The sequence below is a fragment of the Mustela erminea genome, chromosome 10 (genome assembly GCF_009829155.1).
Source record: "Mustela erminea isolate mMusErm1 chromosome 10, mMusErm1.Pri, whole genome shotgun sequence".
Classification (NCBI taxonomy): Eukaryota; Metazoa; Chordata; class Mammalia; order Carnivora; family Mustelidae; genus Mustela; species Mustela erminea.
The window spans coordinates 5972610-5984889 of NC_045623.1; the positions used below are offsets into that span (position 1 = coordinate 5972610).

Sequence of the window (12280 nt, forward strand, 5' to 3'; positions counted from 1 at the left end):
TATAACTAGTGTCTTTCCTCTCATATTCTGGCATTCGATTGGTTGGTTGTCTATTTTCAGAGTGGTTGTTGAGTCTTCACCTTAATGCCATTGGTATTTTAGTAAGAAGTTTTGAGAAGCTTCAAAGGGCAGTTGCTAGTCAGTCACTGTAAAAATGACAAGTTTCTGTCTTCTCAAGTTTTATATTTAAATAGTTATGCCATCTGGAGTTTATAATATATGGGGGAAGTCTGATACTTTTCCCAAATTGCTAGCCAGTTATCTCAGTACCATTTCAATTCAACAAATATATCTGAGTACCTATGAATCGCTTTGTGCGATACAAGAAATCATCTCTGTTAAAGACTTCAGTATTTCACCAAGGGTTAAGTAAATAGACCAATAAATATGAGCTACCAGAAAGAAGTGCTGTAAACATAATTATCATTAGCAGTTTAAACACAGATTAAATTTTTATACAATTACAGTGTTAGGTCTGTGATCAAAGGAGCAAGACTGATACAAGTTGAAGGTCAAGCAAAGCTTTATTTCCCGCCAAGCATCGAGAATCAAACCGACGGGTCGGGGCCACTTCTTACAGAGAGGGCGACCACCCCCAGCCTCACAGACTAACTTTTATAGAGCAAAGGCCATGTGGTTGAGCCTGGCCCCACACAGGTGGCCAATGAGATTGCAACACACAGAGAAAGCTGCACAGTCATGCTAGGTCACACAATTCACACACATACACAATTCAATTGGGTGGCCAACTGAATTACAATTCACCCTGTAGTAGCTCTTTGAACTAGCCTATCACCTTGGTCAGAATTGGTGCCTAAAAGGCGGGGCCCACACTCCTTGGTAGCTAGGGAGACAGTATACATGCTCCACTGATTGGATGTCTCCACCTAGCCTGACCCACCCTTGTATTTGAGCTCTGTTACCTGGGACTGGTTGACCATATTTTACTTGTTTCCCAGACTTGCTTTTAAATAAGTCCCTTGGGGTGGGGGGCAGGTCAGTTTAAGTTTTACTGCGTAAACAACAAAATGGCTGTTCAACCAAGATGGAGCCGCTCTGGCTAAACAGGCCCTTAAAACAGGAAATGCCTTTTTCTGGATTCTTCCAGAAAACCAGACCTGATAGGGGACAGTGGAGAGTTGGGAGATAGGGGAAGGAGTTTAGAGGAGTAAGGCAGTCCAGCGAGAGAAGCCAGCACGACAAGCAAAAGCCCAAGTGAGAAACTGCAGGATGTCTTTGGGAAGTAAGTCTAGATTATGGGTGAAGGTAAGCAGTGCTAAAGTTCATACTGTAGTTAGTAGACAGCAAAAAACCCCACTGGCCTAGAGATTGTTTGGGGCTATAAAATGCTTTGAAGGTACACTTGAAGAAAATTTAGTATACACTTTAGATTGACTGGAAAAATAAGTCACAGGCTTTTTACAAAAGGTAAAAGAGCACAAGCAGCAGACATAAAGGACAGTTTATTAAAAATCAAGAAAATATATCAGTTTGCACATATGGAAGAAGTTCAGTAGACTTAAGACCCTCATTATCTCGGGTTTTCATACTTGTGTAGAGGTATAAACTTTTCCACAGAAGCTCATCAGTGCATAAAATCTTGCATTGTTCTCATACCCCTGTCTTAGCCTTCTCAAAGCCGCAGGCTAGAGGGCATCAATGATAAGCATAGAGGCTACTTATAGACAAACAGGCTTGAGTGATGTTAATATACAAAGGGCCCTCAGCCATCCCCTGGCTGGACACAGACCCATCAGGCAACACACCTCAAAATATCCATAGGCCCTCACTGACCAATGGGCTACTTACAACTAGGCACAGTTACCAAAAAAGGGAGAATTCCGTATGTTGCCATAACTTTTCACCTTCCATCTTTAAAATCAGCCCCCACCTAGGTACCTGGGTTGCTTAGTCCATTAAGCATCGGACTCTTGATTTCAGCTCAGGCCATGATCTCAGGGTCATGAGATCAAGTCCTAAGTTATTTTCTCTCTCTCTGTGCCCCCACCTCCCCCTCCAAAAACAACTGAGAAAACAGCCCCACCCACTCCCTCCTTACAGTCTCCCCTTTGTTGTTATGCCCACAGCTCCCTTGCAGTGTATTCAATAAACTTCTATCTTCTTTATTGTGCTTCAGGTGAATTCTTGTCACTGCCTGTGCCACCCATCAGCTTCCACCTGGTCGTTGCCCATTTGGAGACCCCTCCCCCCATCCAATCAGAAGAGATCCCACAATAAGCTCTGGAAAAAAGAGAACAAAACCCTCAGGATGAACAGAATAGATAGTTTTTTTCTTATAGAATGACAGCCCTTTGGGAAGTGGGAAGGGCTTATAAAAGGTAGGAAGGACTTAGGGAGACATAGGGCAGTGCTGAGGACTCTGAATTGCTGAGGTAGACAAGCGAAGTAAGGGGCTGCCACTGAAAAGTGACCCCATGTAAGGGAGAATGTGCTATGTGAGTTTTCTCATCTTCTGTGTTGTTTTGCCCAACTTCTCATGAGGCAGAGGTTCATGGCCTAGGACCTTCATCCAGAGGGAAAAGCACATATGGCTGGAGCATGGGGGACTGAGTGTGGGGTGAAAATGAAGCACCTCAACTCCCAGAACAACTGTGCTGCTGAAAGGTCAGCTGTATTCTCTGAGAGTGAGTTCCCTGCTCTGATGCTCCTCTCAGATGTTCAGAAACATCCACAGTTGGCCCTGTGCACACAGCCCTCAGAAGTGAGCACAGCTTTTCAGGAGAGCATACAGCTTCTGCAAATCAAGTTTTATTCACATCTGCTACTACCTCAGCTATCAAGCAGCTATCAAGGCTGCTTCTGAAGGTATGACCATTTACCTACGTAGTAGGTTTCACTGTACTCCCTTTAGAGAGTTCCAATTCTGTGTTTATAGGAGAAATAAGATGCCAGTCAAGAGGTTAAAGTTACAATAATAACCTCGATGTCAAGACCTAGCAGTAAAGGTAGGAGTTAAGAGGGAACAAAAATGAAAGGAGTTTGGGGTGCCTGGGTGGCTCGGTCCTTTGAACTCTTGATTTTGGCTCAGGTCATATCTCAAGGTTGAGAACGAGCCCTGTGCTGGGCTCCACACAGGACATGGAGGTTCCCTGAGATTCTTTCTCTCTAAAAAAGGAAAGAAGTTTTAGGAGGAAAAAAAAAATGGAAGAATCATGAATTTAGGGTCTAATAGGTCTTTGACACAGATACTAAACTGTCAAAGGGTGAAAGTGTCAGGGAGAGAGTCAGAGCACATCCCAGGTGCCATAGATACTACCCTCCTTAGAAGGTCCTGGTCCTGGATGGCTGCCCCTCTAGCCAGGATTCCTTGAAATGAAGGGCACAGGGCTGAGATTTCTGAAGACGTCTCTGCAGGACTAAGGGTGGGGAGGTCTAAACACAGCAGAAGTCCGGCTGGTTGCAGATAGTCAACCAAGACTGAGGCTTTTTTTTTTTTTTTTTTTAAAGATTTTATTTATTTGACAGAGCACAGGCAGGGGAGCAGCAGAGGGAAAGGGAGAAGCAGGCTCTCCACTGAGCAGGAAGGCATAAATGGGCTGAGGGTGCTTCCTTCTCCCAGAGCAACCTGTTTCGTTTCTTCTTAATCCACAGTCTAATCCTCTGTAAAGAAATCAGTCTAATGGAGGGGAAGAAAACTGGATTGAGGAGAAAGAAAGCAGTGAAACCATTAGAGATAGCAAATTTATTATTATGCAAATAGCTATGCAAATGAAAGCCCTGGCAAACAGCCAGAGGACTTTCCCAATTAAGGTGTGCATCCCTGTATTACAGGTACCAAATCAGAGTAACACATCCTGAGAACAAAATGAGAATTCAGAAAACACAGTATCACAGAGGCCCACCAGATCCGGACTCTTTTTTGAAACACTCTAATTCAGTAGCTCCGGGCAAATATTAACTGCTTGCTGAATGCTGACTGTGATACTGGTCAACTGTTAAGGTGCCAGCTGTCCTGGAGAAGAAGAGGATGGTGGATGAACAGCTGCCCTGCTTCTAGGAAAGTAATATCTGATAAGGACAGTCAAGGAAGACCTAGTTCATCACTTTAAAATCAATTTTACCAAAACTGCTACTTCTCTAGGTTAGTAATTATTGAAGTAATCACTCTGAGAGTAGCATGTCTTAATTCCCTTTCACCATATAAATTCTTCCAATACTGTTAGTACTCATTATGGCTACTATTATCTCATTATTAAAACTCTTTTGATACTGCTTAAATTGTACAGGCATACAAAACATGACTTTTCTGCTAAGTTTTTATAGTTAAACCAAACAGGGAAAGATTAATACTGCATGCTACCACTTGTATCTGGAATCCTAAAAGAAAGATGTCAAACTCCTAGGAACAGAGCCTTGTCTATTGGCCTGAAGGATCTCTAGAGACCTGATGTGAAAAGATTCACTGTTATCAAATGACAATTATTCAATGAACTCCTCCCTTCATATACCTTTTAATCTAGCTGCTGGCACCAAGAAATGCTTGGGTGTATTTGTCCTTGGATATGTAGAAGTTACAAAGTACTTCTTAGAGTAAAAAATGTGGCAGAAAAAGGCTTGGCCTTGATTAGTGATACCAGAAAATGCAAGACATTTTCTTTGAGCTGAGAGAACACACTAGTAAGATCACAAAAGGATACATGTAAGTTGGGATGCCTTTTGCAGCCAAATGTTTCCGAATAAGTCGCTCAGTACCATACCAGTTAAAACCTTTTGTGGCATGTCCAATGCGTGGAAGATGAACACTTGCTGTTAAAGGGGAAAAAACAGGTTATGATGTCTTCATTCATCAAAAATTTGATTCAGTATAAAATATACGTAAGAGAAAACTCCACTCTTAGTCACTTTGTGGTTTCCAACAGACAAAATGTACATTATCGTGGGGTATCCCACACAAAGTATAAAATTAGAATGTCAAAAATATTCTAGGGTAGGACTATAATAGGAAGAAGTCAGTCAGTCTATCAAACACAAAGACCTACAGGTTCTGGAAATAAGCAGGTACAATGAAAATAGAGTATAATCAGTGTTGGAGATAAAAGATGATGATGATGATGATGATGATGATGATGATGATTATTTAGAGAGGGGGAAGAAGAAAGGGAAAGAGGGAGAATCTTAAGCAGGATCCATGCTCAGTGCAGAGCCCAAGGCAGGGCTTGATCTCACAACCTTGAGCTCATGACCTGTGCTGAAATCAAGAGTCAAGACACTTAAATGACTGACCCTCCCAGAAATAAACAGATAAGCTTTAACAAGCCAATCAGTTCAACAAACTCTGAAACACAATAGGTTTAGAAATAAACTTCACTCTCATTTGGGCAGAGAACTGTCTGCTAATGTGGACTGGATGTGGCTACCCAAGAAGGGAAGTGGTAGGGTAAACAGTATCCCCAACAGCAGATTACTACATCTCTGGTCTTCTGCTTCCTCATCTGTAGAATGAGGACACAAATACCCCAGTGCAGGAAGATGGTCCGCAGAGATAGTGAATACAAAAGTGATCTGGAAAGGAAAGGAGGCGAATCAAGATGATGTGGTGATACTTGTGTGGTCTCTCAGACATGGAGGCTTACCTTTACCATCTATACTTAGTGAGGTCTTAACATTTCTCACCTCCCTTTAAAAACCCTATCACATGCCTGGAAACAGAAATTCACGTTCTGAAAAGCTTACCTTTCTTTCTCTTTGCTGCTAAATAGATCTTCTTCAGGCCCTCTTCTAGGGCTGCCATCTTAATGCCAGACAGGGCATTTGCGCGGTCACGGTGCTGAGCCACAATCAAGGCCAACTAAGAGGAAAAGCCATCACATGGTTGACATGACACGAGAAGGCTGCACTGTCAACTAAGTGAGGTACCCATGGAGGTCACTTAGTGACCCCCCATGGAGGGGGGCTTCATCTCCATCTTTTCTGGATGTTCTGCCTGAACCAGGTCCTACCAAATCCATGACTTAATCTAACATTCTAATTGGTTTATTTTGTGGTAACTTTATACAAAAGCATTTCTTCTTGTTTTTAAGATATGTTAAAACCAGTGTCCAAAACATGCTGTCTTTCCTAAGTGCTCTCAATGGTAAAAGAATTTTTCAGTCTTAGGAGCAAAAAGGACTTTACAGGTTCCTGTATCCAGCCCTCTGGTGGATATTCGAGTCAGCTCCCAACCCCCATTCCATCTCTGCTCCCGTAATTCCTACCCTGTCCTAAGTCGGGGAGACTGGACAGAGTGTCAAGGGAGTGTCTGGGACTGGCAGCCCTACCATCATATGGTCACCATTTGTAAACAGTTTCCTTGAGTCACTGGATTCTGAGCGTCTATGCTGTAATCACTGTGTTGTTCATGTTTTTAGTGTTTTAGAAATGACTGAAAAAATGGTTGACCAGGCAGAAGCCACTTTGTTGTCAGCCACAAAGACCACCAACCTCAAAAAAATATATGTCCCTTTCAGCCCGGTTTCTAAATTTCTTTTCTAAGTCAGTAAGATTTGGCGCTGAATTGAATATGAATTCAGGCCCTTGATAAAGTCAGGTCAAGGGGCACCTGGGTGGCTCAGTGGGTTAAGCTGCTGCCTTCGGCTCAGGTCATGATCCCAGGGTTCTGGGATCGAGCCCCACGTTGGGCTCTCTGCTCAGCGGGGAGCCTGCTTCCTCCCCTCCCTTTCTGTCTGCTTATGATCTCTGTCTGTCAAATAAATAAATAAAATCTTTAAAAAAAAAAAAGTCAGGTCAAGAGTGGTTAATAAAACATCTTAGAGGAATTCTAAAGGACTGGTAAGTAAGAGACACTTAAGATGCTAAAGGAGAATTTTTCTTTGAAAGCAAGAAAGCATGAATTGGGGGAAGGGCAGAGGGAGAGAATCTTAAGCAGGCTCCACACTCAGCACAGAGCCCATTGCAGGGCTCAGTCTCAGGACTCTCAGATCATGACCGGAGCCAAAATCAAGAGTTGGACACTTAACTAACCAAGCCACCCAGGTGCCCCTAAAGGAGAATTTTAATATAAGCAGAGGAAATATGGATCGGCTCCTCTTCTCTGCTTATGGCTGGCTACTAAACACAATCTTTTACACATCTTTTCACATAATGAATGATGACACACTTGAGGTTTTGAGCCCTGTTTTCTTATTCAGTGTTTCCTAAGCACTTCCTATGAGCCATACTGTGTGAGGTATCGAGGATAAAATGACAGAGTCTACACTCTCAGGAGGAGCCTGCCTAAGGTCGGTATAGAGAACCACTAAGTCCGAGAACAATGTTCCGTGATGGAAAGAAGGGCGACGGAGGGAGTGTGGTGGGACTGTGAGGCCTAACATGCTTGTTATGGGTTGAATTCCTATGTTGAAGCCCTAACCCTTAGCACTGAAGAAATGTGACTGCGTGTGGAGACAGGACATTTTAAGTTTTTTTTTTTTTTTTTAAGACTTTATTTATTTATTTGACAGAGAGAAATCAGAAGTAGGCAGAGAGCCAGGCAGAGAGAAAGGGGGAAGCAGGCTTCCGTTGAGTGGAGAGCCCAATGTGGGGCTCGATCCCAAGACCCTGAGATCATGACCTGAGCCGAAGACAGAGGCTTAAACCACTGAGCCACCCAGGTGCCCCCAGGACATTTTAAAGCAGCAAATAAGTTAAAATGAGACCATTAGGTGGTGCCTGATCCAGTTTGACTGCTGTGCTTACAAGGAAAAAATGTGGACACAGTCTGAGACACCAGGGATGTGCACACAGAGAGGAAAGACCATGTGAGGAAATATGAAGGTGGCTACCCTTAAGCCAGGAAAGAAGCCTCGGAGGCAATCAGCCCTGCCTGCACCTTAATCTTGGACAGGCAGCCTCCAGAACTGTGAAGAAATTAATCTGTCTTCTGAGCCACCTGGCTGGTGGTGTTTTTTAACAAACTAGAGAGATGATCCTTGAAAAGCACAGTGTTGGTGCTGTTTTATTATGGCAGCCCTTGAAACCAATGTGTTGACAGAGAGGGCAGCAGGAACAGGAGAGGTTTAAGAGGAGGTGACATGAGCCAAAATTTAGTTCTGATTAAGAGATTTTTTTTTTTCTAACTTACCAGATCTTGCCCACTGTTTCTTGACTCTTTATCATCAATAGGAAATAAAAGGACGCCTCCCAAATTCAAGTCTGAGGTAAAATAAAAGAGCAACAGACAGAAGGTAAGGTTCACTCTGGACTGAGACCCCTGAAGAGGGATCGTTGTGAATGCCCGACTCCTTTCCTCATTGGCCAATCAGATAGCAATCTCATTTTTTCTCACTCTCTTAGATTCAGTCACTGCTTTAGCCAGGAACTCACAGGATCCACCCTGAAGAGGTTTTTTTCTTTTTTAATTTTTTGGCTCAAAAACTTTCATTTTCTTCATGTTTTATTGGGGTAAAATATACCTAACATAAAACTTACCGTCATGACCATTTTTAAGCACACAGCCCAGTAGCGTCAAGTACCTTCACACTCCTGTGTAGTCTCCACAGCTCTCTTTGCCTTGCAAAACTGACACTCCATACTTATTTTTTTTTTTTAAAGATTTTATTTATTTATTTGACAGAGAGAAATCACAAGTAGATGGAGAGGTAGGCAGAGAGAGAGAGAGGGAAGCAGGCTCCCCGCCGAGAGAGAGCCCGATGCGGGACTTGATCCCAGGATCCCGAGATCATGACCTGAGCCGAAGGCAGCGGCTTAACCCACTGAGCCACCCAGGCGCCCTGACACTCCATACTTACTAAACATCTTCTCATCTCCTCTACAACCACCATTCTTACTTTCTACCTCTGTGAATGTACTGGAGTTATTTCATCTAAGTGAAATCACACAACACTTTTTTTTTTGTGACTGGCTTATTTTACTTGGTATCATGTCCCCAGGAACTGTCCATGTTGTAGCATGTGTCAGAATTTCCTGGTTTCCAAGGCATGAATTATTATTCCCTGTATGAATATACACTGCACTGTTTATCTATTCATCCATCAGACACTTAGGGTTCCACCTTTAGGCCATTGTGAATAATGCAACATAGGTGTACAAATACCTGTTTTGAGTCCGAGTCCCTGTCTGCAGTTCTTATAAGAGGGATTGCTGGATCATATGGTAATTTTATTCTTAAATTTTTTTAGGAAACACCATACTGTTTTCCATAGCAGCTACATCATTTTGTGTTCCCACCATCAGTACACAAGTGTTCTAATTTCTCCACATCCTCACAAAACACTTGTTATTGTCTATTTTTTTATTGAGATGTAACTGACATGTAACATTGTATAAGTTTAAGGCATGTAACATATTGATTTACACATTTATACTGCAATACAAGTGCCACTAAAGCAAGAGCTAACATCTCAATCACATCCCATAACCTTCTCTTGGTGGGAACAATTACGACCTGGTCTCTCAGCGATTTTAAGGTTTATAATAAAGATCTGTTGTCTGTAGTCCCAGCAATGTATACTGACCTCTAGAGGTCATTTATTTACTAAGTGCAAGTTTGTACCCTTCAACATTAACATTAACCATTTCTACCACTCCCAGCCCCTGGTAACCACCATTTCATTCTGGATTTTTTGTTTTTTGTTTTTTGTTTTTTTTAGTTATAGATTCCACATTAAGGGACGTGTGTGTGTGTGTGTTTTGTGTACACATCTTCTTTATCCATTCATTTGTTGACAGACACTTTATCTTGACTATTGTGAATAATGCAGAAATCAACATGGGAGTGCATAGATATCTCTTTGATAATCTGCTTTCACTTCCTTTGAATATATACCCAAAAGTGGGATTGCTGGATCATATGATAGATCTAATTTTAACTTTTTGAGGAACCTCTATGCTGTTTTCCATAGTGACTGCACCAGTTTGCATTCCCACCAATTATGCATGATGGTTCCCTTTTCTCTACATCCTCATCAATACTTATTAGCTCTTGTCTTCTTGATGACAGCCATTCTGTCAATGTGAGGTCTTATTTCATTGTAATTTTGATTTGCATTTCCCTGATGATTATTGATGTTTAGCATCTTTTCATGTCCCAGTTGGTCATCTGCACATATTCTTTGGAAAAATATCCATTCGGTTCCTCTGTTCACTTTTTAACCAGACTTTTTTTTTTTTCTGCTGAGTTGTCCAAGTTCTTTATAAATGTTGAATAGCAACCCTTTATCCAATATATGGTTTTTAAATATTCTCTTCCTTTCTGTAGGTTGCCTTTCCATTTTGTTGTTTCTTTTGAAGTGCAGAAGCTTTTAAGTTTGATGTAGTCCCACTTATTGATATTTTTCCTTTATTTTTATTCTTTTGATGTCCTCCCCAAAAAATCACTGCCAAGGACAATCTCAAGGAACATCTTCCCTCAGTTTTCTTCCAGGAGTTTTATAGTATCAGGTCTTATGTTTAAGTCTTCGATCCATTTTGTGATAATTTTTGTAAGTGGAGTAAAACAGGGGTCCCAATTTCATTTTCCTGCATGTGGCTATCCAGTTTTCCCAACATCAGTTGAAAAGACAGACTACATTTTCCCCATTGGATGTTCTTGGCTCCCTTATCAAATATCATTTGGCAATGTATGTAGAGGTTTAATTCTGGGGTCTGTAGTCTGTTTCATTGATCTGTCTATTTTTATGCTGATACCACACCATTTTAATTATTATCACTTTGTAGTCTAGTCTGAAATCAGGAAATGTGATGCCTTCTGCTTTGTTCTTTCTGATGATTGCTTTGGCTACTCAGGTCTTTTTTGGTTTCATTCAAATTTTTGGATTTATTCTATTGCTGTAGAAAACGCTATTGGAATTTTGATAGGGATTGCTTTAAACCCAGAGATGGCTTTGTGTAGTAGCATGAACATTTTAATGGTATTTCAAAATCACTGATCAGAAAAGTTAATATCTTTTCAATTATTTATTTCTTCTTCAATTTCTTTCAACAAAGTCTTGCATTTTTCATTATCTAAATCTTTTACTTCCTTGGTTAAATTAATTCTTAGATATCTTATTGTGTTTCCTGTTATAGTGAATGGATAGTTTCCTCATTTTTTAGAATTTTCACTGCTAGTGCATAGAGAAGGAACTGATTTCTGTGTATTGATTTTAGATCCTGAAACTTTACTAAATACATTGATTATGTCCAATAGCTCTTTTTCCAGTTGATTAAATCCAATATACTGCGAATTTGGGGTTTTCAATATATAGTATCACATCTACAAATAATGACAATTTTATTATTTCCCTTTTAAGTTGGATGCTTTTTGTCTTTCCTGATTGCTCTAGCTAGGGCTGCCTGTACTATGTTAAAAAAGGAAGAATAGGCAGGCACCCATGTTTTTTTCCTGGTTTTAGAAGAAAATCTTTTGATTTTTCTCTGTTGAATATAATGTTAACCATGGGTAACACATATGGCTTTTATTATGCTGATGTATGTTCATCCTATACTTATTCTTTTGAGGGTTTTTATTGTGAAAGAATGTTGTATTTTGTAGAATGCTTTTATTGCATCTGTTGAGAAGTTTAATGATTTTTGTCTTTCATTCTACTAATGTGGTGTTTATCACATTTGATTTGCATATGAAGAACTATCCCTGCATCCCAAGGAGAAATCTTATTTGGTCATGGCGTGTAATCCTTTTAATGAGTTAAGTTTGGTTTGCTAATTTTTTTTTATAATTTTTGCATCAATATTCATTAGGATTTTGGTCTATAGTTTTTTTTTTTCCTCATAATGTCCTTACCTGGCTTTGGTATCAGGGTATTACTGGCCTCACAGGAAGGAGTTTGAAAATGTTCCCTCCTCTTCAATTTTTCTGTAAGAGTTTGAGAAGGGTTGGCTTTAATTCTTCTTAAAATGTTTGGTAAAACTTGTCCATGAAGGCATCTGGTCCTGGGAGATTTTTAAAACCTGAGTCCATCTCCTCATTCATAGTCCATCTGTTAAGACTTTACGTACCTTCTTGGTTCAGTCTTAGTAGGTTGTGTGAGTATGAAATTTATCCATTTCCTCTAGATTATCTAATTTGTTGGTGTAAAATTGCTCATAGTAGTGACTTATGATCTTAATGTTTTTCTGCGGGTCCGCTGTAATTTCTCCTCTTTCATTTCAGACTTTGAGTCGTCTCTCTTTTTTCTTAGCCTTTCTAAAGGTTTGTCAATTTTATATTAAAAAAACCTCTTAGAGTCACATCTTCTCTTTTGATTTTCTGATCTCTAATTTCATTTATTTCAGATCTGATCTTTATTTCCTTCCTTCTGCTAACTTTGGGGCTTACTTTGTT

The 12280-nt window shown here is 40.6% G+C and overlaps 1 protein-coding gene across 3 annotated transcripts in view; it reads right to left on the reverse strand.

Moving 5' to 3' along the window:
* Positions 1 to 3683: 3683 nt before the first annotated feature.
* The window catches only part of CHD1L (chromodomain helicase DNA binding protein 1 like), a 143956-nt gene continuing 135359 nt past the window's right edge, over positions 3684 to 12280 (reverse strand). For all 3 annotated transcript variants that reach the window (XM_032303327.1, XM_032303326.1, XM_032303328.1), the window contains exons 20-23: positions 8081 to 8151; positions 5695 to 5809; positions 4659 to 4767; positions 3684 to 4029 (exon numbers count right to left, since the gene is read on the reverse strand). In XM_032303327.1, coding sequence (XP_032159218.1) covers positions 3957 to 4029; positions 4659 to 4767; positions 5695 to 5809; positions 8081 to 8151 — 368 coding nt within the window. In that variant the 3' untranslated portion in view covers positions 3684 to 3956. The remainder of the gene's footprint in view (positions 4030 to 4658; positions 4768 to 5694; positions 5810 to 8080; positions 8152 to 12280) is intronic.